This window comes from Haliotis cracherodii, unplaced genomic scaffold (genome assembly GCF_022045235.1).
Source record: "Haliotis cracherodii isolate W230 unplaced genomic scaffold, xgHalCrac1.p SCAF_4, whole genome shotgun sequence".
Taxonomy (NCBI): Eukaryota; Metazoa; Mollusca; class Gastropoda; order Lepetellida; family Haliotidae; genus Haliotis; species Haliotis cracherodii.
This window is the reverse complement of record NW_027266297.1, coordinates 22,980,848-23,008,531: the sequence shown is the minus strand read 5'-3', so window position 1 is coordinate 23,008,531 and position 27,684 is coordinate 22,980,848. Positions and strand designations below refer to the sequence as shown.

At 40.0% G+C, this 27,684-nt stretch overlaps 2 protein-coding genes across 3 annotated transcripts; one reads left to right on the top strand and one right to left on the bottom strand.

The window, feature by feature from the left end:
• LOC139478589 (transmembrane protein 214-B-like) lies at nt 1-16,768 on the top strand. Its single transcript, XM_071261134.1, has 16 exons — nt 1-136; nt 1,421-1,614; nt 3,788-3,941; nt 6,672-6,803; nt 7,577-7,659; nt 7,810-7,915; nt 8,952-9,033; nt 9,209-9,350; nt 10,041-10,142; nt 10,476-10,567; nt 10,866-11,031; nt 11,339-11,456; nt 11,972-12,068; nt 12,694-12,862; nt 14,303-14,454; nt 14,989-16,768. The coding sequence occupies exons 1-16, from the start codon at nt 13-15 to the stop codon at nt 15,110-15,112; spliced, it is 2,037 nt and encodes a 678-aa protein (XP_071117235.1). The 5' UTR covers nt 1-12; the 3' UTR covers nt 15,113-16,768.
• LOC139478591 (deoxyribonuclease TATDN1-like) lies at nt 16,054-27,684 on the bottom strand. Of its 2 annotated transcripts, XM_071261135.1 has the most exons (12): nt 27,591-27,684; nt 26,715-26,735; nt 26,444-26,488; nt 25,956-26,005; nt 24,029-24,092; nt 22,620-22,766; nt 21,916-21,958; nt 21,672-21,798; nt 19,945-20,021; nt 19,544-19,614; nt 18,732-18,864; nt 16,055-17,137 (listed from the first exon to the last, which is right to left on the bottom strand). In XM_071261135.1, exons 1-12 carry the CDS (start codon nt 27,625-27,627, stop codon nt 17,032-17,034), a joined length of 921 nt encoding a protein of 306 aa, XP_071117236.1. In that variant the 5' UTR covers nt 27,628-27,684; the 3' UTR covers nt 16,055-17,031. The 2 variants fall into 2 exon arrangements, with proteins under 2 accessions (XP_071117237.1, XP_071117236.1); XM_071261136.1 differs by lacking the exon at nt 25,956-26,005 and having other exon boundaries at nt 16,054-17,137; nt 27,591-27,655.

Genomic DNA, 27,684 nt, shown 5'->3' with positions numbered 1-27,684 from the left:
TCACACTGCAAGATGTCTGCCGCCGGTCAATGGGAAGTTGTTGGCAAACCTAAGAAGGAAAAGGCACCTTCTAGGCCAATGACTAAAACACAAATTAAGCAGTTTGTTGAAAACATGCCAAGGATCGAAGATGACGGTAATAATTTTCTTTCGTTGTTCTAACTTGATTCATGAGCTTGACACATGTTGAAGTTCTGCATTTACATGATCTACGTCATCACTTTAGACTGTCATCTTCACAGGCATACACGTTTTTCGAAACTTGAATTTTTTGAAAACTTACTTTGATTATTTCCCACCAGTTTTTGTCACTATAGTACAGTACTGAAAAATATGCGCTCTACAAAGATCTCAATCGTTTTTTTCAGTACCGGTGTTTTTATGAATTTGTGTTGTGCAATATGCCATGACCATTGACATGCAACAAAATGTTTAGAGTGATCGCCTGGTACTTACTAGTGTTAAAAATGAAACTGTTAATGATATCGATATTTTAAAAACTTAGAGCATTCTGTATCATTCATGTAACTAACCAGCTGATAATAAAGAAAATATCAAAATCTTGAAAATATATTGGCAAGAATGTAGTATACCGAACACCTTCCGCCATTTCGGTAAGGGATGTGCACAAGCTCATTCCTTAGTAATGCTTTCTAAGTTTTTCAGGCATCATTTTTGTCACCTAGTTAAAATAACATGGGGTGTGGGGACCTGCCCCTCAATCAACGGCTTAAATGCTTTCATAAGTGAATGTTATGTTTAATTACCAAAGTAGATACAAAATACAAGATGTTCACTGAAATGTGTCTTTGATCATGTTGTCACACGCAATTATGGAACTTATATTTTCTAGTACTTTTTCAATGTACAGATGTAGATGTCCATTTCTCGACGTCTATTCATCGCTTTGATATTCATTTTCAAGGTTTAATCATATTCAACCATACAAATGCAAGGGGGTGGGGGTGTGTGTCTTTTTTTTCTGCTTATTTTTCATATACTGATGCTATCACATGTGGCTTTATTAGTTGCATCAAACAAACGTGGCAGATACATAGGTGTCCGGTATAATGCATGTGTACCCATGTATTTTTCTTTTATGAACACCCCAAAATTAAAAAGAGTCTATATAATTATTATTAATATCATTATTGATCATGACAATATGACAATGAATGAAGTTGACTATTGGAAACAGATGTTTGTAATTACACTTGTTTTTGATAAGTAATTATTGCTTAATGGTTATTATGAACATGATGAATTATCAGCATGATTAGTTTTTTGATGGTGTTCTTTTTCCTGCATATCATGGATACACAGCCATGATTGCGGAGTCATGAAAATTATGTTGTGATTGTTGGTTCGGATGCCATATTACCCTTGATTAACAAATGATTAATGTATTATATAATTTCAGATCCAGTAAAAGAGTCACATACAATGTTTGATGCTTTCATTACTAAGGACAAAAGAGCTGATGAACGTGCAAACAATGTAAAGGCTAATGGTGTCTCCAACATGTCCAAGAAGGTCACACAGCCCAAGAAAAAGAAAGCAGACCCAGAAAAGAAGGAAAGCAAACCAAAGTCGCTTGAGGAGGCAGTTGCAAAGGTACAGAATACTTGTGTTGAACATCCTATAACAATATCCTAAATTGTTACATATAAATTATGATACAATCATATATTTTTAGACAATAATAATTCAAAATAAGAACATCTTCCCTAGGCAAGGGAGTTAACTGACTTTAAAAGTCCAGTTTCCACTCTTGCCAAACTAGGCTGGAATTATGGAGTTATTTTTTGGCTGGACTAACGTGTCTATGCTTAGTCCAATCAAAATTCTGTAGCAATCAGCATCTGGTTCATAAACAACATGGAAAATCTCGTGCCAAAAATTTGTTTCATAATGCAGGATTTGCAGAACATTTGTATGTTAACTCTGCATCGGCAGATATTTTCCAAATGTTTGCGATGAGATCGTCCTGATTGGGAACTACCATTTGTTTTAAACAAATACAAGTGATGTGAGAGAGGGAATCTGATTGGTCAGTAGGGGGGCATAGAAGGGACATAACTCGTAATAACCACTGGCGGCACTTCAATCAAGCCCAGAAATTCCAGCCAAATTCGTCAAAGATGGAAATTCCCTTGCCTCATGAAGATGAAAAAGAAAGATAGATCTACATGATCTAACGTTCACATCAACCAGGTTTTACTGGATGCAAAATATTGCGTCCTATATACATGCACAATAATAAAGAATGAATGCAATTAATATCATGTGTTGAAATGGTTGAAGCTAATAAAGCATACACATAAGATTTTCATGATTTGTGTGATAATTCTGCTATCCTAAATAAGACAATCAGTGTTCTTCTCTTAAGGTTTAAAGATATAAAAGAATTGGTTCTCAGGCGACGACTTTTGAAAAATTTGTGCAGGCTGCCTTTTTTCCCCCTTGTTTGTTCAAACTAGTAGTTACCAAATAAACAGTTGTGTACAATCAACCTGGGAAAGGCCCTCCCTTCATAAGTGAATTTCTTGATAAGTAAGATCCTGGAATATAGTATTTGACTACTGTTTGACTACCAGTGTGTGCATAATACATGCGTACAATGAGCTTTGATTTTATTTCACAACGAAGACATTATCGTGAGCACACAACACAGGAAGTAACAGTTCAACAAATTGTACTGAAGTAGTGCGCAAGTTAGTCCTGTTATAACACTATCTGGCTATAAAGGTGTTCATTGTGTATCTGGACTTATGTTTGTACTCCATTATATTACTTTTTACCAAGATCTCATTCAGTTTTGTTTACATTAATTATGGCAAAATCGTGTATGAACTGATCGGCAAATCACATCAACTCACCATGAACTCTTCTTGTACGAACATTAGTTGTAAGTGATAAAAAGTTTTCGGTCTTCCTATCACTGTATTGAAATTACTACATTTATTATTTTGTCCATGACATTAAGTATTTTTAAACATTTATTGTTAAAACAAAATCACCTATGTATCGGGGAGAAAATGTGTTAACAGCTGATGGCTAATTCAGGCTTATTTTACGAGACAAATACACACGTAATCTTAATCTCTGCGAAACATTTTCCGGCGTACTACAGTACACAAATACCACTGAATTTGTAAATCATTATGTCTTGTTATGTTTTATTATAAATTTCATGTTTTCATTGACCAAATTTGCAAACCGCAAAATAAGCACACAAGTTTCTATTGCTGCCATGACAATAAAACAAGATGTGCAGTAAAGCAAAGCGCATGTAAACATGGTAAAGGGAAGTAACTGCACGCTATATTGGATAGCTTTGTTTTAAGTATTATAGCATTTTACTGCCAGGGTCATGTTTCTAGACACTGAATATTTCAGGAATTATTTGTTTTGAAAATGGAAATGAAAACGGGATTGGGACTTGGGATTAGTGGCTGTGTCTGAGACCATGACTCTTTTTTTAAATTTTTTATAAGGCATTGAACATGCATTGTATTTTGTTAGCTGTTAGTTCATGGTACAGTGGGCACTCAGGAACACCATGTTAGTGCCAAATGCCCCCAAAACTGAGAAGTGAGTCTCCAAGACTCGCAAATATACAGACCCAGGTAACCCCTGTATCAAGTTTAATAATATAAGTGTTCTTTGTCTAAAAGACATCATAAGCAGTGTTAACATCAGCAACTTTTATGGCAATGACTGGCACTTAAATTCTTATATGGATCTAAACCACCATGGTTCTTCACAATGAAACCTTTTTTTTCAGATTGATAAGGCTGATTTGCAACTGATATTCAATCAGTCACATGAAAGCTTTCCAGAGAATCCTGACGTGTGGTTGAAAGATCTGGCATCATTCTTGAATCTCAAACTGGAAAGGGTCCCTGAGAATGATGCTGTTTTCAAGGATAAACCGAAAGGTACTGATCACTAATGTTATCTCCTATGAGTATGTTTTTTGTAAGCTGAGAGAGCACAGGTGACCAATGGTCTAAGGCAGCACAATGATTGTCCTGTGCTGAGTTGTCTCCCTTATTTCCCCCGATCTGCTCGTCATTGGTTTCGAATTCCCGATGGGTCTGATGTGATCTTTGGTTACACCTCATGATCTATGGACTTCTGTTTCCTACCACGTTAACCTCAGCTATAACTGATTACTGTTTGAAGCAGTGTTAATCCCAACTCACTTGTTTCAGAGAGCCAACTTTCCTACTGAGCTGTTGTTCTCAGTGGAATTCTGTTTTGAATCAGAATCTGAATACAAATTGTTTGTTTATTAAATTATCAAAACGTTAATGAATCATGTGAATAAGAATCTTTGCTAAGGTATTATGGATAAAACTTTTGGAATCATGATTTAAAGTCAGTGAGGTCCGTTAAACATAACATGCAATGTATTTTGTGGCATTGCAAGAATCAGATAACTGCTTAATTTTGTAACATGCCTCCAAAGTCAGTAGCCAATCAATGCAGAGTAGCATGTGACAAAGTTGAAAGGGCCTGTCAATCAAGGCAAGGTGCAAGAAACCGAACTACAATGTGTGACAAATCATAACAAACTCTACTCAACATTGAGCAAGTTCTTCCACAGATGTAGGCATATATACAAAGGGAAACAACTCCCAACCAGAGTATGAACTAATATCAGCTGCCTCATGAGTTATCAAAAATTTTATGGTCATTACTATTGCTTGCAGGCACTTTCCATGTTTCATCCTCCAAAGACAAGGGAGATAACTGGACTTTTAAAGTCAGTTAACTCCCTTGCCTCGGGAAGATGTCCACGTGTATCCTTCCCATATTATATCTAAAGGCATGTTGTTTCACACTTTTCTCAGGGTAGACTTGGATGGAAATACTATATAAGGCTATTGAATTGATAGTTATATGGATAGTTATCACACTTAAGAACATTTATGACATGAAATCTGTGATGCACTCATTTTTTCCCCCCGAAGTGTCCAGTTGAATTGCACAGTTATCATGGTTATACAAAATGAATGTCAGTGTTTGATTGTGAAGCAACTTATTCATTTTTAGACTTATCCTTTCTCAAACTACACACTTCTCGTTCTTTTGATGGAAAGGTGCTTGAACAGATATTTATCCAGTTCTAAAAACAAATCACCAGAACACATCCCAGCATCACCATGGTCACTCCCCAGACAAATGGATCCTGTGGATAGCGACCTGCATGACCTGATCACATGACTATCTCTGCCACATCATTCGCTGGTGGGGACTTCTCCGACAACGTCCAGTCCACATCGGCAAGAGTATTCAGCAAGCCAGCTTCCGGCTTTGATGATTATTTGGAGATTTTACGTGCGCTTTCCGACATTATGTTAATTTCACACACGGCTTCCGGCTCTACAGGACACGGTCGGTACCTAAGTGTCAAAACAAGCTCTAGATTGTCTAGGTCAAGATCCAGGTGTCGTTACATTTTCGTATGACCTCTGTCGCATTACTTCGATCAATCATCCGGCCAGGAGACCACCACATTTCCACCAGTTCATTTTCGAAGACTGCAACTACCTAAGGAATGTGCTCCCAATTGGAATTTAGCCCCATGGCCTTTTAGCTGTACAACCAAACCGATCACAAAGTTACTGCACTTTAAAAGTCCAGTCTCCACCCTTGTCGAACTAGGCTGGAATTCCCGGGCTCGATCGTTGCGCCACATGTGGCTATTATGAGTTATGTACCTTCCATGCCACTCCTATGGACCAATCAGATTCCACCTCTCGTATCACTTGCATTTGCTTCAAACAAAATGGCTCGCGCCCTGTCAGTACGATCTGATTGATAATCAAGATCTACATTGTGATAAAACGAGTCTTACTCGAAAATATCTGTTGACAACGAGTTGGCGGGGCACAAATCCTGCAATCTACCGAAATGTGCATGACAGTTTATGAACCGGATTTGATTTCGTTGCGCGATTTTGATTGGACTAAGCACAGGCTGGTTAGCTGGTTAGTCCAGCCAAAATGTAACTCCATAATACCAGCCTAGTTTGGCAAGGGTGGAAACTGGACTTTTATAGCCAGTTAACTCCCTTGCCTCGGGAAGATGACGCTATATGCCCTCCCAACCATTCCCGCATCCTCCTCAGGCTTGTGAGCTCTAAGAAAGAGAATGATGTGGCAGAGAAAGTCATGTGATCGGATCGTGGTAGTCGCTATGTACAGGAGTATAGTGCATGACCCACTTGTTGGGGTAGTGACCGTGGTGATGTTGGGATGTGTTCCAGTGATTTGTCTTTAGAAGCTGGAAACTTTTTGTTCAAGCGCCTTTCCACATAGGATCGAAAGAAGGAGAAGTGCCTAGTGTGAGATGGGATAAGTATTATAAATATACAAATAGATATAAAACTTACAAGTTTTAAATACACACCATTTTGTCAAGTTTGCTCAGGGACTACTCTTAGCTGGTCTGGAACAGTGAACTGTAGCTTACAATTATCTTAGCCTACAATCAATTTGCACAAATGGATGGCATTTGTAGCCAAGCATAAGATCGCGATCTTGTGTAAATGAATGCAAAAGAAAACAATCCATATAGCCAATCACATTGCAGGAGTTACAATAAAAACACAATATTTATTTATTACAAAATGGCATTTATTAATATTTTGTCGTGCCTAGATTTCCCCTTGTGTAAGCTGAGCAAGAGTTGCCAGGAAGTGTTAATCTCCTCCATGAAGAAATGTTCAGAACAAACACTGGAACATCTCTTCTACCACTGTCTACAGACTATGATCAGTGAGGCTCAGAAAGGTGAGTTTAGAGTACTGCTGGTACTACTGCAGGCTTAGATGTATGTGTGTGTCAATACAAGGGTAACGCTATTTTTCAGGGCATTATCATTTGCAGAAACCCGAGGTCTTCCATTAACTGCCGGACGAAGGAGGGCAGTTGAAAAGACCGAGGGCTTCTGCAAATGATGATGCCCTGAAAAATAGCGTTACCGTTATTATAGCTAAAATGGATGGAATTTGTTATCAAATAAAAAGAAACAACAATGTCGATTTTGAAACATTTACTGCAATCAACACGAATGTCACTGACCCACTTTTACAAATATGGAAACGTCATAGAACAAACCAGATGACGCCACTATTGAACGTTACGTCACCTATCCCTATCCTATGACGTCAGCTAACAATGGGCGTGATAATGGCCCGTCGTCAAGTAATATGAGGGCATTATCAAGTTACAGTGGCCCGCTCATTTCTGATAACATGCGGGCGTTTTTATGATAATTCTATCCATTTTAGCTATAATGTACAATAAGGTAGTTGAGATGATATCAAGTTTTGTCAGATCATGTGACCCATGATCATGTACATCTTCTAACTGTTTGTCTGTTTATGAGCATAATGGGGAAAGCAAATTTTACTTGTTCAACTCAAACAATTGCATGGAATTAAGGTTATTTTCTGTCTTGGAAATAAGCTTTTTTGCATCTCAAGGTTAACTTTTGGCATGATGATAATAAAGTAGCTAATGTTATGACTAGTGTTATCATGGTATGACACTGTTTCTTTCAGGATTGGCAACCTATGGTTACAGAATGTTCCTCCAGTCTCTGGCCTTTCACAAACCAGAGATCCCTCTCTCGAAGTTCCCACAGGTGCGTGTTGATGTGTGGTCTTTAAATTGCTTTGGTATCATTTGGAATTACAAAGGAATCTTAACAAAAACTTTAAGGCAACTGTCAGTGTTTAGATTTACATGGTTCTCTGATTCTATCCTATAACCAATGTAACCATGCTGCCTTCAGTACCTGGACCTGCTCAAGACCCACCACAACAGACCTGTTCGATGTCTGAGTATCCTGTGGGCTCTCGGTCAGGCAGGTGTCAAGAGACTCAGGTGTGGTCTCAGAGGTGGGTAACCCTTCTGTATGAATAAATTGTTAAAGATCAGAATTGCCTTTTCTAAGCGCTACATATCTTTTTGCATATTAGGGTAGAGGGGGCGTTCGGGTAGCCTAGTGGTTAAAGCGTTCGTTCGTCACGCTGAAGACCCGGGTTCGATTCCCGACATGGGTACAATGTGTGAAGCCCATTTCTGGTGTCCCACGCCGTGATATAGGTGGAATATTGCTAAAAGAGGCGTAAGACCATACTCACTCACTCACTATTAGGGTAGAGGAATAGTTTATCCATACACTCAGTATATTCAATATTTTTGTGCAGCTACTTTTACAACCTGTTTTTAATTTTGAGCTGAAAACACCAATTCCATTCATTAATGCATGCCCCCTAACTTGCTTTGCATGGATACAGAAGTGTCCCAGGGTTTATACATCAATATGTAATCTAACAGCACAACAAGTGTGTCACACACTGCACAGATGCCCTTTCCATACTGATTTGGACATGTTGGGTCACCTTTGGTGATGTAACATGGTGTAAGGAGACAGATTCTTCCTAGGTGTTTACTTCCAAGCTCATGACATCGTTAACTGTTATACATGTACATGTCATATTCTATTGGTTTGTTTCCCAATGAGTCCCATCAAATTCAGTTCAATGTAGAAAACAGCAAACATGTTGAAAAACCACTGAAGTCAACTTTGTCGGCAATAAGTGTCAGATTATGTATTGATTTAACATGCTAAGTTACAAAGGTTATACTTTGAAACAGACTTAAAAATGCATATGTTTACCAGTCTCCCAGGTTGTTTCTTTTTATGATATTGATATTTTTTTTATTTTTTTTTGTCTTTGGGGAAAAGTATTACAATGATTTATAACAATGTTGGAAAATAATGTCAAATTCTGGATGCTTTCAAAATCCTGTATTTATTCATGGTGTGAAAAATTATTTGTGCATAGATTGAAGATTGAAAAATTGGCAACATGAAATCCATAATTTCTGTGTTCTGGTTTAGTCATGTAAGATGCCATGTGATTGTAGTGTGGTTGGATCTGATGATGCCAGCTCTGGGTTACCGCTCCATTGCTCCTTACTGTGTGGAATACCTGGAGAACTTGTTCAGGTGAGAGATTTACTGTTTCAGTGTACGAGACACATAATGGATTTAATATCATCAGTATACAACACATGCAACTTGAAATTGATCTTGAAGTTGTAAGGTGTCAAGGACACCTTTGTTGTTTGCATTTGCCCGTTTACTGTTTCTCTAGTAATTTAGTTAATGTCCTTGTTACCAGCTGGCATAAAGAAGTGCGTCCAGCATTTGGGTCCATGTCCCTGCGAGACTACTTCCAGGTCCTTGATATATTGTTCAACCCTGGCACCAACATTCAGGGAGACCTGAGGAAGAGGCTGCAGGCACAGTATCCTAAAGTGAAGGTGAGATACGTTAAATGATAAGTTACTTAAAACGCCTACTTATATCCCAGGGTGCCGTTGTACAAAGCAATCTTAGCCCTAAGGTGATCGTAACTCCCATACCTTAACATAGACTTCCGACAGTCGTAGCGCTCAGGTTGTTTTGTTCAACGGCACCCTAGTACATCATTTTGGCATACTATTAACTGTTACTGAGCTCAAGACCACTGATTATATAACAAGAAACAACCAAGTTTGCCCCAATGATAACAGGATTATGTGTGAGAAGATTTTGGCCAACCTTGAGAAACATGATACAGGCTACAGTAGTTCTTCAAAAATCTCCAGTACACCAGCACCTCAACATATTTGAAGGGCAACTGATCACTCATATAATATTTTTTATAATCATATTTCGTTCTATTATTGCCATTGCTTTTGTCAGTTTGTAAAATAGTCCTCAAATTGAATTGTCTCTGGGGCGGTCGGGTAGCCTAGTGGTTAAACATTCCTTCACCACGCCAAAGCGTTCATTCAATTCACGACATGGGTACAATGTGTGAAGCCCATTTCTGGTGTCCCCAGCTGTGATATTCCTGGAATATTGCTAAAAGCGGCGTAAAACCATACTCACTCACTTAAATTGTCACCATTACATTAACTGTAAGTAGCATACCCTGACCTGGCTACAAAGTTGTGTTACTGTTGCAGGCCATAGCATTCGGAGAAAACCCAGCCAAGTCTTTGAGGAACTTCTTCCCATCATTTCTCTCAAGGGCATCCCCGTCATGTGTCCCACAGCTGAAACATGAGGTAAGTTTATAGGCATCACCATGACCTCATCATCACTTTACACATATTTCACCGCGGACATATTGGGGACACCATGCAATTTATTGATTCATAACATTTTGTGATTCCGCGGCACAACAGGTGCTTGTTGTAAGAACTGGCTTGCTGAGTATGACTTCTAGTGATTTAAGAATTAGTTTGTCGGAACTTTTTGCCAATTTCAGTAATTAAATTGAACTCAGTTTTTATTTTGATTATAGTTTTTGTTTCAAATTTGACCCTAAAGTTAAGATAGAAACAATTTGTAAACAATGTCCGGGAAAAAAACTACTGTCATTCAAATACTGTTTTCAGCTGCTGTCAAACTTGATGACATGTCTGTTGACGGACAAGCAGACCTTTTCAACGTGGTGTCAGATGTACACAAAACATCTGCCTCAGTCAGGGTAGGTTGCTCTTACTGACTCAAGGAGTGTGTGTACCTTAGGTTGGATGCATATGATTCATGTGGTCCTTTTGTGTAATCCAGGAATACTCAGCATATACATTGTCACAAGTTGAACCAAACGTTTATATCAGGTAGTGATCCTTATGTCAGGAAAACTATTGTATATTAATGTGTATTTTGTGAATCAATACATAATTAAATGTCATGAAATATCAAGTTAAGTTACTATGCATGAAATAAATATAAACAAGCATGCCCAGTTATCCTGACTATGACGTTTCCCCCTGCCCTTCTAGGGTCCTGCTGGAACACATCAACAGCAACTGGGGCACACTATGCAAGAAAGTGGACAAGAAGATGCTGAGGGAGACACTGAGGTCATTCTCTGTGACAAATGATGAGATCGCATCGCAGAACCGCAACGTCCCAGAGGGCCATGAACACTGTGCTGTAGTCTGCAGGGTCAGTTCTCATAAATGACTTTCAAGCAGTGCTTAAGAAACCTGTATGCATATACAGTAAACTACGGTTATAACAAACAGGCTTATAACGAACTGACGGATATAACAAACTTACTTTTTGGGTTCCCGACTATTTGCTGTAGTTAAGCTGTATATATCCTTATTACGAACTACAGTTGTAACGAACTATAATTAGTAGTCCCCTTGAGTTCGATATAATCGTACTTTACTGTTGTTCGAAATAATTTAGCTACACAGAAATTGGACATGTTGGAATATGGATAAGTTTGGTGTTTTTCTGTTTGCAGGAGTTGCTTCTGAAGTTAAGTCAGAGCCCGTTTCCCTGGTTCACTCTGATCTTCTCCATTGTCCTTGTCATTGGAGGCATTGTGGGTTATGACATGTACACAAGCCCCAGCATCGAACGTAAGTCAAATCAAAATGGATGTTTTATTTACACGAGGTTGTTATCATCATGGCGGTTCGCCCCAATTACGTTTTGTCAGCACCATACCCGTGCTTGTGGGTTTCACCGAAGTGGTAAACGTTTGAGACCTGCATCACTTTGGGCTTTCCTCCCACATTAAGCTGACACGCCGCGATATAACTGTAATACTGTTTAACCCAACTCTCTCACTGTTTTCATCATGGGATCGGTGGGGTAGCCTGGTGCTTGAAGCGTTTGCTCGCCACGCCGAAGACCCGGATTCGATTCTCCACATGGGTACAATGTGTGAAGCCCATGTGTGTATCCCTCGCCGTGATATGGCTGGAATATTGCTAAATGTGGCGTAAAACCTAGACCCACTTTCACACTGTTATCATCATGTTTATTAGTCTTGTTTGCAGGGCAGTGAATCAGTAATGATATCTCTCCAAAATAGTTACCATGTACTTGATCATATAGAAATCAGGTGATCAAGATCTATGTATTTCTTCAGGCTCTCGGACAGTGATGTTCCTGAACAAGTACGGTATCCTGGCTGTCCTGCAGCAGGCCTGGAGGAAGATTCAGATGTTCTTCTCTAAAGTGATTGGGTAAATACACTATCTTCATTTCACAATCACAAACCACATCGTGTTGTGTTTCACTGCAATATACATGTTATTGCAGGAGATTTTGTCTTTGTTTGGTTGTTTTTCGCCACACTTTGCAAAATTCAGACTGTCTTCAATAATGGAGTCTAGACCAGGTGATCCAGTAGATTGACAACATGAGGATCGATCCACGTATTTGGAGATACATCATCCTAATCAGCGAGTCTAAAGCTGATCCCGTCAGCCATCTCTTACGACAGGCATGGGTTCCTGAAGAATGGGGATTGCATGGAATGAACAGTTAGACTAAATATTAAAGAACGTGTGGCCCATTCGTCTAAGGTGCCATAATTTGCTGTCCAGAGTTGCATCCCTTGGGCACACCAGAAAGCTAGGTTGGTGGGTTTGCATCCCAGTTCACCACAATAATATTTGTCGGCACAAGTCCCCTGCTCGTGAGTTTCACCAAAGTGGTTAACGTCTGAGACCTGCTCCACTACGGGCTTTCCTCCCACATTAAGCTGACTCGCCATGATATGACGAATACTGTTCAAAGTGGTGTTAAACCTAAATCACTCACTCACTCATTTCTTCTACAAATATTCACTGGTGGTTATATTTGCAGCTGGCTGAGAGAGAACGTTCCACTGATGTATGCCAGTGTATACGAGAAAGTGAGTCCGTACTTGACCCAAGCATGGAGAAAGTCATCGGAGTTTGTTCTGTGGACCATCGACTCCAGCAGACCCTACAGGCAATATGCTGTGGCCAAAACAGTTCAAGCAGTTGAATGGGTAGGTGTACAGAAAACATATGCATGAAGATGGAGTGTGATTGTACAACCTTATTGACTGTAGTACCAGTATGTATTACTTCCATAACCTTTTATGATTGTGGGTTTGAATCCCGGTTTGCCCCGATTATGTTTCTAGGTTTGTCAGCACCATACTAGTGCTTGTGGGTTTCACCACGGTAAACATCTAAGACCTGCATCACTTCGGGCTTTCCTCCCACATCAAGCTTACATGCCGTGATATAATTGGAATAATGTTCAAAGCAGCGTTAAACCCAACTCACTCACTCACTCCATAACCTTTTGGTTTGAAGACAGCAATACTTAAGCATGTTTTGTGTTGAATGATACACTTTCATTATGAAAATTGAGGTTTATGGGATAGACAGACAATGACAATACTTTATTACCTGCAAGGAAATTCCTTTGACAAGTGAAAGGCATACGATAAATAATATACATAATAAGATAGCAATAAAAACACATTTTGAAGAGATACATAGAGATGTTTTTGTTGTTCAATGCTGCACTCAGCTTTAGAGCATAGATCTTGGCAATTGGGATTCTATGACATGCACCAAGTAGGCAAACATGACCACCCGATCCCGTTAGTCGCCTCTTATGACAAGCATGGGTTGCTAAAGGATTATATGTATCCCAAATTTTCATGGGTCAGATACATAGAGAATACTCCACTCATTTTCATCCAATGCCATTTTTGCGAAATGAGTGGAATTGCTCTGCTATCTGATCAAGTGAAATACACACAGGAAACAACACTGATAACAAAAAAAACACAGGAAATATGAAATGACCTAAGTATTGCAGCACTAACAACCATTTAATAACCCAATACTTTTACGTATAAATTTTTTGGGGGATGTGTTTGTTCTGAGATATCGCCACCCAGAAGGTAAAAGAAAATGCTCTCAATGGTTATCTTGCACTGAACGTCCAAAAGCATGGTGTGTATGTATGAGACAACTGAAATACTGAGTCCGTCAGATGGCCAAAATGGTTTACAAGTAGGAAATCCTGATAAGGCTGTAACCTAATAATAATGTGTAATCCATCCTGATGGTGTGATTCACAGGCTTGCCATGACCTATTACATCAAGGAGAGACAACCTGTGAAGATCCGGGGTAGAGTAGGTCTTCAGCAACCCTTGCTTGCTGTAAAAGGCAAACGGGATCGGGTGGTCAGGCTCGCAGAATTTGTTGATGCATATCATCGCTTCCCAATTGTGTGGATCGATGCTCATGATGTCAATCTCTGGATTGTCTGGTCCAGACTCGATTATGTACAGACCAATGTTATATAGCTGGAATATTGCTGAGTACTGCGTTAAACAACAAACAAACAAACAGGGAGAGACATTCCCTTCAATATTTCGTTCTGGATCTACAACAATAACAAGTGTACAATTGTATTTACTTTCAGCTACATGCACTGAACCCCGACTTCTGGTCTCGACTTGGAGGATACTTGTGGCTGTGTTGGGGATTGGTGAAAACCTACTCATTATGGTTATGGAAATACATCCTACACATAGCAGGCATTGTGTACACCTGGTTGTTACAGAACGTTTTGGTGTAAGTAGTCTGTAGTTGATGTTAATTAACCTGGATGTGTAAGATGAGTGAGTACATAACATGTGTAGCCATGAGTTGAACGTATTCCATTGAATGGGTGTTGTACCTAGAGGGTTTTTGGTAGCCTAATAATTAACACCTGGACTTGTCCACAGAGTCACGGGTCACTGAGTCTGTGCCGAAATTTAGGGTGCAGATTTTCGGTACTTTGGCCATGCAAGAAAGCTATGGTGGTGGGTTCGAATCCCGGTTCACCCCGAGCCAGAGATTTGCATCACTTCGCGCTTTCTTACCACATGAAAGAACAGGAATACTGTCAAAAGTGGAGTTAGACCAACCTCCCTTCCTCCCTCACTCACTCACAGGTTTGATTTCCCAGACTTCAGTTGGTGGAGCATATTCTTCATATTTTCCGTGTACTAAACTGCAATGATGTTGCGAACATGTAGCCTATGTTTTTTAAAACTCACATATGTTATTTTTGTGATATGTACTTCTGCAATGTTCTGAGTTGTTACTTTCTTTGTCTTACAGGGGAAAGTTTACACCTGAAAATATTCACCAAACAACGTCTTGGAGCCTTTCAGTAGTGCAGAACTATACAGTTACATTTGTGGGCTGGTGTAGTAATGTTCTCACACAAATAACAGCCAATTAAGACTCAGCATTGGAAGAGGCTGCAGCTCTTGTCTCGTCGCGGTGGTTGGGTTCCGCTCGCTCCAGCTTTACAGTGTTAACTTTGAAAACAGTCAAAGCAACAATATGTTGAAAATTTTGTCATCCAAGAATGTATTCATTACATTTTCTTTTCATTACATGTTCTTTTCTCAATGCAAGTTTCTTGTTCCTCACGTTCCAGTTTATATTCTTTGGCTGAAAGTTGATATTCGATACCCATCATGTTTCAGGTGATAGTGATTTTGCTGATATTATAAACTTAAATCAAACATATCAGGATGATCATTTTGGAAACTTCATGTTTTTTCCTGCTGACTAGTAGGTTGTTGTTATAAATATATCTTTTCAAAGGCCAAAATAAGTTATGTAGAATCATCAGTGGCTAGAACAATGATGAAACATTAGGATTTGTTACGATAATTTGTGTTAGTGTTCCAGAAATATTCAAGTAATTTTTTTGTAAAAACGTTTTAATTACGGTCACAGTATTAATATTCTGGTTTCTGTTAGAACACTTTTAGTTTCATCTTAGTATGGTAAATATGATTCATAATATCCCAAGTATGAGGATGCATTTTATTTTCTCCTGAAACTATACCTCATGAGTGACTTGTTAAATATAGTCAGTCACATTTGAAGTGTTAAAAGTATCTGGTTACTGTAACCTGGCTATTTGCCGAATGTACTAGGGTAAGCATTGTAGGATTTCCTGACATATACAAAGTTTGGTTCATACCTATTAACTTATTAAATACATCCTGTAAGTAGAATAGTTTTCACCCCTCACTTTATTTGGCATAAGGTATTCCACTCTTGAGGAAAACATTGTAAATATCAGTTCCAGCAAATATTGCCTCATGTTGATATAACATACCCACCCCATCATAAACAATATCACAGATAACACCCGCTATGGGGCCTGACTTGGTTATCTGCTATGGCGCTAATAATGCAGATTACAGCCTAATAAATAACAGAAGTTCCATGTTCCCCTTGTTTATGTAACATTTTTAAACATAAATACATGGAACTAAAAACTTCCTCTACTGAGGAAGTCTTTTCTTTTCGCAGTGTTATTTAGGCATTGAGCCTCTGAGCAGTATCTAGTCACAAATATGCCGGGTGTTTTGTATTTGTATTACAAGCATGTATCAGATGATTATGCCATTAAGCTGTTAATCAGGAACCAGAAATTAATACTACATATACAATGGTACTTATTATTACAGTATAAGTACCAACTGAACTTTTTGTCATCAAGGATGGAATCTTACTTCTGATGCAGAAACGTTTTCTTTTAACTTCATCATCACTCATCCTGTACTGAATAATTCCTGCATCATTAGTGTGTGTATGATAACAAGGTTAGGATTATGAAGTGTTACAATGTGAACGGTTTAAATTAAATTAAAGCAACATGCTCGTCCTAGACTTGTACTTTGTCCTCAAGGAATTTACTGTTTCTTTGATTGTGCCAAAGAAATTGACAATGAAACATTTTAAATATGTGAAATGGCAGGTATGTGTTAAGTTCAAGTAATAATTTGTAATACAAAATAACATAACATGCTGTGCGATGCAATTATATTTTATTTTGTGTTTGTATAAATGTTGAAAATAAATGAAATTTTCCGTATTTCAGCCTGTTTCTCACTTTGTTTAATAGGGAATGCCCGGTTTCAGCTTTTGCAATATGTGGTTGCCACTGGTAACATGGATAAGGCAATGCACATTTACCATAATATTATTGGTAACAATTCAGGTGAAGAAAGCCAGTTCACTCCTAAAGCTTTCAAGAGATTCTCTCTATTTCTGACTTCCCATAACACACAGGTCTGATCTGTGCAGGCGAGTGCATCCCGCTGATATCACAGATTGGCTGTAACAGTCCTGCTGTCATCAACTGCAATCGGGGAAGAACAGTTTCTGAGTGTTTTCAAACATCCTCTCTGCTAGCTGCCCGATGTCCTCATTCCTTGCTCCTGCCATCACTTCCAGCACTTGTCTAGGAGCCAATGAGAATGTGTACGATTACTTCATAATGCCTAAATATCGTAAGTGAACATTTTCAATCTGGCATGAATGTTCATCTAGAAAAGTGCATTCATGCTTTATTCAGAAACACAGCATTGTTTTCCCAAGAATATATCAGAGGTTGGAATTGGAAATGTAGGTTCATCCTCTAAAGGGGACATGCTAAGTGTACAAGGTTTGTAAAAAGCTGCTGCAAGCAATATACCATCTATATCACAAATTTACAGGTATTAAATTGAAATTCAAAACCTTGGTTCATCTCCATTCTACCATGACATAAAAACAAAACAAAGACAAACATTGGTAATGGTGGCAATGATCAGGGACGTTATATCATATAACTTATATGTTTATCTGCATATATGTTTTGCTTTATTTACCCAAACCATAATTTTCACCAAAATGCTTGAATCACTATAAAGAGGCACAAAACCATCACGTCGGCAGACATACTGAAAGCATTATTCAACTGACAATCCTAGGGAAAATGAAGCGACCTGTGTAATGTTTTGTCTCAGTACATGCCACGATTATGACAAAGTCCTGCAGATGGGAGTGAGTGAGTTGGGTTTAACGCCGCTTTTAACATTATTCCAGTTATATCACGGCGTGTCAGCTTAATGTGGGAGTAAAGCCCGAAGTGATGCAGGTCTTAGATGTTTACCACTTCGGTGAAACCCACGAGCACGGGTAAGGTGCTGACAAACCTAGAAACATAACTGAGGCAAACCGGGATTCGAACCCACAATCAGGTTTCTGGCGTGCCCAAGGGACGCAACTCTGCACAGCGAATCACGGCGCCTTAGATGACTGGGCCACCCGTGCCCCCTTGCAAATGGGAAATCTAAGCTCAGGAGATATCACATCATAGTATGTGATTGAGTAGCGCCAAAAGTCAAGCCATGTTGATGTTGCTGAATTTGTCCATGCACTCTCTCAAGACAAAATATTTGTTCGTCAAGTTTTCAGCCTGAAATCTATTGCTACACTTGCTGTAAATAATGAAGGAACCGCATCACATTATTCAGCAGCATTAAAAAAAGTAAGATCCGATCTTGAAATTGTTTGTGCAGGTTCGTGAAAGAATTGCATCTGAATAAATATTTTCTTACTAGTAAGGCAGTCATCAGCAAGACCATGGTCTCAGATAGATTTTATACCTCTGGCGGACCAATCAGTATGCAGGATTCTACAATGTCCTGGTAGAATGACAAGTAATAAACCATGTCCCAGAACCTGACTACCCGCCTCATTAATCAACTGAGGCTCTTTTGCACCACAGATTAACAGAGTCTGAAGAAAATGAGGAGTGATCCACTTGGGCAATGTGCCAGTAATGAATGCACAAACAGTTCAAGAATGTATTAAAACACGTCAACCCTGGCATCATCAATAAACTAACTAAGTGAGCAGGTATTAGTATCACCAGCAAGACAGGGTTTAGCAATCAGATTATGTGGTAGGAATGAAAAATTCTGAGGTTTGGTTACCAAAACAAAAAAATGGCAAAATAACCTAGGTATGCATGTTTTGTGAATGAATGATCCAAACACTTGATGACTTACATTATACATGCAGGCTCATTCCTGCCTTTGATACAGGATCCTTTCTCCCATCTCTCTTTCTTCTTGGAGGGGAAAGATGTCTTCACATGCTTGAAGCCTGCGTGTGTCTGCCTCACATCACACCACGGGGCATCTGAATAGGTATTTGGTTACGTAAGTACTATTGGACATTCAGTAAAAGCATAGAAACATACACGAAAAGGACTAAACTAAACAATTTAGCAAAATATTTTCAGAACTTATAAATGTATTATGAATATTAATATATGTTATTGTTGTTATTATTATTATAAATTGGTACCAGTACTGGCAACAGAATGCACAGTTAATCAGTGGCTCACATGTTGCTGGTTGGTTGGTTTGTTGTTTAACGCCGCAATATTCCAGCTATATGACGGCGGTCTGTAAATAATCGAGTCTGGACCAGACAATCCAGTGATTAATATCATAAGCATCGATCCACGCACTTTGGATCGATGACATGCATCAACCAAGTCAGCGAGCCTGACCACCCGATCCCGTTAGTCACCTTTTACGACAAGCGTAGTCACCGTTTACGGCAAGCATGGGTTGCTGAAGACCTATTCTACACCGGAATCTTCACGGGTCGGCTCACATGTACAAATGGACATGTTTCTACGTTATTGTCAACCTTTTCAATGAAACTGAAGCACTTCTCTCTCTTTTCTTTCAAAATAGAATTAGGTTTTGCTACACACAAAATTCAAAAGTTGAAATCTTTTGATGGAAAGCTATTTCCCTTGACACTGCTGTTGACATTGACATATTTACCAGCCCTAACCATGACTTACCTGTTTCTATCATCAGGCGTTCTGTTGGGATTGTACACATTGCGTCAATGTTTTCTTGCGTTTTCAAAGAGCTGATAAAACAATGCTGTCTGTTAAACAAGAACTAAACATGGATCTACTCCCAAATGCAGTTGTAAAAACATGGACCCTAAATATAGTATTAAGTGTCCATGGTAAAAATAACCTACGTGATTGAAATAATATGTTTGGCAAATTGTTTCTTTTTTATTTTCACTTAACTTAATTTAAGGTACATGCATGTTTCATTATTGCAGTAAAAATATCTTAAGAACCTGCAAATAGGACAGATTAATTTACGACAGCCAAAATATATATAAAATCCAGTGAATCCTGAAGATGTTCCAGCAGGACACTGACAGGTATGTGCAGCAAAGCCTTACCACCCATTGATTCCTATATACAGGCCCTGGTCCAACATGGCAGCCGCCTCCTCCTTTGTCCCTGTGAAGGAGTGGACCTGCAATAACGGGAAAGATGTCTGTCACCCGAGTAGCAGACCAGCACCATCTGCATCATGTCTGCCACATGATCAGAAAGGTCCCCATCGTCAATACTTCACCATCTTCCCGAGGCAAGGGAGTTAACTGACTGTAAAAGTCCAGTTTCCACCCTTGACGAACTAGGCTGGAATTCCTGGGCTCGATCGTAGCGCCATCAGTGGCTATTATGAGTTGAGTCCCTTCTAAGCCTCTCCTACTGACCAATCAGATTCGACCTCTCGTATCACTTGCATTTGTTTCAAACAAAATGGCGGCACCCAGTCAAGATGATCTGATCGATAATCAAGATCTATATTGTAACATAATGGGCCTTACCTCGCAAAGAGCATCATGTATAAAAGTGCATGAGCAACTTGTATAAAAACTTCAAAACATTTGCAAAATGCCCAGTTGGCAGTACACATGCTTTGCAAATCCTTTGATCAACTGAAATCTGCACATTGAAATCCATGTTGTGTGAACCGGATGACAAGTTCATTACGCAATTTTGATTGGACTATGCATGGACTCGTTAGTCCAGCGAAAATGTAACTCCGGAATTCCAGCCTATTTCGGCAAGGGTGGAAACTGGATTTTTATAGTCAGTTAACTCTCTTGCCTCGGGAAGATGCACTGGTCTGAGCAGTCCCTGGAACTAGGCCATGTCTTGATTCAATGGTTGAAGGTAGTGATGACTCAGCACAGCAGTCCAATGTAATCACGGGTGATGGCGGAACGTAGTGGATACAAACCCCTAAAGTAGTGCCAATGAAAAGGTGCCTAGTTCAACACACTGTCTGACACTGACAACGGGTTGCTCCCACCATCCGTGCAAGGCCCTGCTGATAATGAGTTCAAACCTTTGATTATGAGGCAAGGTTTGTCAGCACCATACCATGCTCATGAGTTTCACCAAAGCGGTGTGAGGTGGTGAGGTGAAATGGGGTTTAACGTCGCGTCCAAGATTATTGCACTTATATAGCGACGTGCATGTACGTGTGTGTGTTTGTGTGGCTGCTTGTACTGGTCCGGACTGATGCCGATTTATAGTGCTAGCTCACTGAGATACCATGCCACAGTATAACATGAATACCCCTCTCAGACACAGTATACTGACTCCGAACACCAGTCCTTGTTTTAGCCCCTTAATGCCGAGCGTCAGACAGGGTAACAACAAGTACCATCTTTTAACGTCTTTTGGTATGATGCAGTCGGGATCGAACCCCGGACCTTCCGCTCTCTGGACGGACGCTCTACCACTAGACCACGGAGGCGGTCTTCACCAAAGCGGAAAAAGTATGACTTGTCTTTTCACTAAACAGGTCTTGTCATATCTTCTGACAGTAAGAAGGAATCAGAAAGAAATCCAAAGGCAGACCTGTATGCTGTCAACCAGAATCCATTACAATCTGATAGAGAAGGTACTGACTTGAAGAGCAGAGGTAATTATTATCATTGTTCCTGTGACTACTGAATCTCATAAAACAGATTTTCATGATTGGTCCAAGAAGTTTGTTACCGGTACATTAAGAGTACATCATTGCAAATGGTGTTGAAATGTTTTATATAACTTAGAGCTCATGCAAGATACTTTGGCAACTGAGACAGTACGAGAGAAGCATCCTTACCACTCCCCCTGTGAATCTGTCCCTGTTTCTTCTGATGATGTCTAGGAATTCTGTGCTTGAGTTGCGGCAGTGTAGAAACATTGGGAGATGAGTAGCTTCAGTGATGTCAAACTGCTTCTCAAAATACCTGGAAAGAGTTGTCAAATTCTAAACCCTTGTTTCTTCAGAACATGATATTGTAACATTGTTTACAACATTTAGGACTTTCACACCCAGTTACCGATCAATTTTGTCATATACTCACTTGAGCTGTGTCTCTCGGGGACAAAAGTGTAATCTATCAAAATCTGAAAAAAGATCAAGGAAAAAACAATATATTTATACAGACAATTGTGTTGTTCAGTTTGCAATCAAACCTAAATAACTGGAGTTGTATTTTCAGAGTAAAAATATCATTTATACTTATCCTAACACTAAAGCAATTGGTATGAGTCAGGTATGAGTAAAATTGTCATTTACCTGCTCATGAAATGCATAAAAAGTATAATTATTTTACTTTTGAGAAGGTACTTCAGTGAAACAACTCACGTTTGTGATGGTATTTCTATGGAATATGATATTTATCTCCCTTAGGTTATCCTACTAGTACACATATATCTAGGGATTACGATTATCGTACTCTAGCAAAGGACTTGTTAGACTCAATGTCTACTCCAATATCCCAAGAAAAATAAGTGAGTGAGTGAGTATGGTCAATATTCCAGCAATATCAGGGTGGGGGACACCAGATAAGGGCTTTACACATTGTACCGATGCAGATGAAAATCTGAAAGGATAACTACCACAAGTCCACAACTCGCATAACCTTTTTCAGTTACACAAATTAGTTACATATAAAATGAGCAGTGGGCAAATTTGATTGTACTCATGTTGGCTATACGGACTCTCTAGGGAATATCCTCGTAAATGTATATGTGAACTACCACTAGACCGTCTGAAGTCCCATACCTAGTCCACACTCCCCGACTGCCACCACCTTGTTCCGGTTCTGAGAGATCATCTCTGTGAGGTCATGGAGGTACTTGTCGGGGTCGCCACTCTTCTCGAACTCCTTGCACCTGGTGGGATGACACCCCACCGTGCTGTATATGTTCTCTGCAATACAAACAAACACCATCTTTCACTTCAGCCTGGAACAGTGCCGCTAACACCTCAACATCTGGTCATGACACACACCGCTAACTAATGCATAACTGGGAGTGCATGATAATCTCTCTTTTGGATTGATTCATGCCAATCTCCATTAAGGATGAAAGTTTAAGTTTCTGAGGTGGTGACAAGCTTGGCTGGCTCATCATAATTACTGAACATGATCTGCCACAGAACATGTTATGTAACTGTCCACAACCTACAGGACATGGCCTGTAACTGTCCACTGCCTACAGGACATGGCCTGTAACTGTCCACTACCTACAGGACTTGGCCTGTAACTGTCCACTACCTACAGGACATGGCCTGTAACTGTCCACTGCCTACAGGACATGGCCTGTAACTGTCTACTACCTACAGGACATGGTCTGTAACTGTCCACTACCTACAGGACATGGTCTGTAACTGTCCACTGCCTACAGGACATGGCCTGTAACTGTCCACTACCTACAGGACCTAGCCCAAACTGTCCACTGCCTACAGGACATGGCCTGTAACTGTCCACTACCTACAGGACATGGCCTGTAACTGTCCACTGCCTACAGGACATGGCCTGTAACTGTCCACTGCCTACAGGACATGGCCTGTAACTGTCCACTGCCTACAGGACATGGCCTGTAACTGTCCACTGCCTACAGGACATGGCCTGTAACTGTCCACTGCCTACAGGACATGGCCTGTAACTGTCCACTGCCTACAGGACATGGCCTGTAACTGTCCACTACCTACAGGTCATGGCCTGTAACTGTCCACTACCTACAGGACATGGCCTGTAACTGTCCACTGCCTACAGGACATGGCCTGTAACTGTCCACTGCCTACAGGACGTGGCCTGTAACTGTCCACAACCTACGGGACATGGCCTGTAACTGTCCACTGCCTACAGGACCTAGCCTATAACTGTCCACTACCTACAGGACATTGCCTGTAACTGTCCACTGCCTACAGGACGTGGCCTGTAACTGTCCACTGCCTACAGGACATTGCCTGTAACTGTCCACTACCTACAGGACATTGCCTGTAACTGTCCACTGCCTACAGGACGTGGCCTGTAACTGTCCACTGCCTACAGGACGTGGCCTGTAACTGTCCACTACCTACAGGACATTGCCTGTAACTGTCCACTGCCTACAGGACGTGGCCTGTACAACCTACAGGACATGGCCTGTAACTGTCCATGGTCTGCCACATGATCCTGGTACACACACCATCTGTCTTGGCCAGCTCCAGAGCTTGAGTCGCATCCTTCAGACTGCCACCTGTGATCATGATCTGGAAGTGAGAGCATGAATGTTGATTCACACAGCAGTCAGTTACATTGCCCATATATAGATATGTAAGCCTGGACCAGCATTAGCCACACCCATCCTCAATACCTCACAGGTTCTGTATGCAGTCCGGTCCTCTGTCTCCTATGAATACATGTACAACTGTATGTCATAGTAACTAGGGCTGGGACGAGTCCAAATTTACTAACCGGGTACCACCCCACTATTACCCGTCCGTATCCTGGTACCCTCTGTAGGTCTCAAGAGATAGGTAAAAATTGACCTTATCCCTGGCAAAATTACTTCGATACACGCATTAAATGGTCATGCATATACTGAAGTCAACTGAAGTTTTATCTTTATTCAAACATATACAATTCAGAAGGAATGCGTGTATAGTCAGAAAGAGATGGGAACATTAGTCACTTAAAGTATGAAAATAGAGTTCCAATAATTTTTGCCATTAAACAATATATCATATGACCAGCCACGGGACTGGGTAGTCCTGTGGGTACCCGGGTCCTACTCAGTACCCACACGACCCAAGTACCCAAGTTACCCGTCCCAGCCCTAGAAGTAACGTTTGTCCAGTTTTAGTCAACTGATGAAATGAAGCCATGAAACTCATGGGCTGTTTGATTACCCCACACTGTCAGGGGGTTGAAAATACCATGGCACACGTTGCACAAGAAATATTGCTGTTCAGTGATGATTGGTCTACATGGTCAAAGCACCTGCTAGTTACCCTCACTTGAACCAGGCCTTGTCTTGATTTATTGGTGAGTGAGTGAGTGAATATGGTTTTACGCCGCTTTTAGCAATATTCAAGCAATATCACGGTGGGGGACACCAGAAATGGGCTTCACACATTGTACCCATGTCGGGAATCGAACCCAGGTCTTCGGCGTGACGAGCGAACGCTTTAACCACTAGGCTACTCAACCGCCCCTTGATTCGTTGGTCAAAATTAGTCTGGTCTATATTCACGGGTGAAGGAGAAACATTGTGTAAACCAAGGTACACAAACCTGTGAAGTAGTGATGAAGGTCCACACCGTCAGAGTATGATGACTCAAAATTTAATTATACGATGTACATTTTAATTCAGCTTCTACAATACACATTGTCCTGGAGGAGCTGTTAAGTACACCTTCACTCGGACTTCAAGAGTCATCACTCTTCTTAGTGTACTATATTACTGATTCAAGCAATTTGATGGCTTTAACCTTCATGCACAATTCAGCTGTCAAGAGGGGGCACGAGTGGCCCAGTCAGCTTAGGTGCCGCGATACACTGTGCAGAGCTGCGTCCCTTGGGCAAGCCAGAAACCTATGATTGTGGGTTCGAATCCTGGTTTGCCCCAATTATGTTTCGAGGTTTGTCAGCACCATACCCATGCTCGTTGGTTTCACCAAAGTGGTAAACGTCTGAGACCTGCATCACTTTGGGCTTTCCTCCCACATTAGGCTGACACGCCATGATATAACTGGAATACTGTTAAAAGTGGTGTTAAACCCAACTCACTCACTCACACACTCACTCAGCTATCAAGTCCAGGAACAAATGAGGTTATACTCATAGGCAGAGGATGCAGAGGGGGGATCGAGGGGGACTTGACACTCACCCCCTAACCCATTAGAAAACCAAAGGTAGCACATTCCCCTCCCAATCCCACCATGAGCAGATTCTGATTGTTTGGACCCCTCTCTTTGAAACATGCTAGATCTGCCCTGCTAACTATAATGCTGACTATTCCTTTGGCACAACTAAAGTGAAACATTGTATGGATACTGAGATATAAATAGACACTGCTACACTATGGTCAAGGAAAAACGTTAAACTGTCAGGTGTCACATCACAGCAGTTACCTTCTGCAGGCCGTAGTCGAACGCTCTCTGCAGTACATCCTGGAAATCATCTGCAGCAAATGAGTCATTACTTCATCACAACCATAAAGAGGCCTCAGTGAGTTGGTTTTATGGCTATTTAATAAGTTAGTGTTAAGGGATTTGCAATTTGACGGACATGCATGACATAAGCTCCCATGAACATGATGAACCCATACCTGGTTTGATTTATGAAAATAATTTCAGTTCAAAACATTAAAAAAATTTCAATGCTCAGGCGCGGTCGGGTAGCCTAGTGGTTAAAGCATTCGCTCGTCACGCAGAAGATCCGGATTTGATTCCCGATATGGGTACAATGTGTGAAGCCCATTTCTGGTGTCCCCAGCTGTGATATTGCTAAAAGCGGCATAAAACCATACTTACTCACTCATCCTATCAATTGTTTATAATCCATGTATTATTATTATTATTATTATTATTATAATAAAAAGGACTTTACGATTACTTACCTTCATGCTTCTTGGATCCATGGTACACTCCTCTGAATACTGGATCTAAATAGCACATATGTTTTATACAAGTATATATATATATTGTACGTAAGTAATTATTGAAACAGAAAGAGAGACTGAGAGATTTGCACTCAATTCACAAATTTAATTTGGCATGAACATGATGAAAACAGTCAATAGGTTCATGGATAATACCCCAGTAAGAAATTAAAGTAGGTCACATATGAATTTATTAATTGTATTTTAGAGTACATAAAATAAGGATTACCTGTCAAGTTGGCTCCAATATCTAGATGTCCAGAATGGAAAAAAATAAAGAAAATAGTTGAAGATGTATTAATTACTGTACTGAACAGTTTCAGAAATAAAAAAATAACTGTAAAGATGGTGAAAGAAATGATAGTATAATCTGCCTCAATTAATCTGTTTGTTTGTTGTTTATTGCGAAAATCAGCAATATCCCAGCTATATGAAGGCCACCTGTAAATAATGAAGAGCGAACCAGACATATCCAGTGATTGACATGAGTACTGATCCGCACAAATGTGATATGACGAGATAAATTGTTATGTTAAGAGAGCATATCATCTGGCAAGGTTCAATATGCTGTGGCAACTGCAAACTACCACACCCTTTTGAGCAATTGTGATATTCACAAATTTATGGCTTAGATTTCCATCACCTAAATCTTCCACGATACATTCTTGACCTGGGTACCATCATTTACAAGTATATATCGACAGGTACCCATGTAGATCTACATGAAATTGAAAACATTCAAAGCTTGGTACATGATATGGATATTATAAAATTTACCCTAGGTAGAAAAATAATGTATCAAAAAATAATGTATCAAAAAATATTGGCACAAGTGATATCGTCATAAATTATAAAAACACACGCATGAGGTCATATGGCAGTGTGCTGGGAGCTTAATTGGTGATTCAGTTTAGGGTGAGGTTGGCACAAACTTAGTTACATGTGACATTTTGCATCAGTATCTTCATGATTGTGATTCATGAGTGGATCTATATCAAGATGTTGACATGTCGCTAGTCGATTTGTTGTGTACATGTTGTTAAGCTACGTGTGTACAGTATGTCACTACTTTTCAGGGAATTGTATCAGCTTAAACCCTAATTACCAATGAACTTATAAAGATGTCTTGCGGCAGCAGCCATGATAAGCACTCATGAAATAATCCTGATAAAAATACACAATTCCACGTTTTCTTTCGA

What these genes read in the sequence shown, in the direction of transcription:
- LOC139478589 (XM_071261134.1), top strand. Translation starts at nt 13, where the DNA reads ATGTCTGCCGCCGGTCAATGGGAAGTTGTTGGCAAACCTAAGAAGGAA. An exon ending in AAACATCTGCCTCAGTCAGG is followed by an intron (nt 10,568 to 10,865) that starts GTAGGTTGCTCT and finishes CTGCCCTTCTAG; the next exon opens with GGTCCTGCTGGAACACATCA. An exon ending in TTCTTCTCTAAAGTGATTGG is followed by an intron (nt 12,069 to 12,693) that starts GTAAATACACTA and finishes TTATATTTGCAG; the next exon opens with CTGGCTGAGAGAGAACGTTC.
- LOC139478591 (XM_071261135.1), bottom strand. Translation starts at nt 27,627, where the DNA reads ATGGCTGCTGCCGCAAGACATCTTTATAAGTTCATTG. An exon ending in ACATCTTTATAAGTTCATTG is followed by an intron (nt 26,736 to 27,590) that starts GTAATTAGGGTT and finishes CTGGACATCTAG; the next exon opens with ATATTGGAGCCAACTTGACA. An exon ending in AATGAGCCTGCATGTATAAT is followed by an intron (nt 17,138 to 18,731) that starts GTAAGTCATCAA and finishes ATTGGCTCCTAG; the next exon opens with ACAAGTGCTGGAAGTGATGG.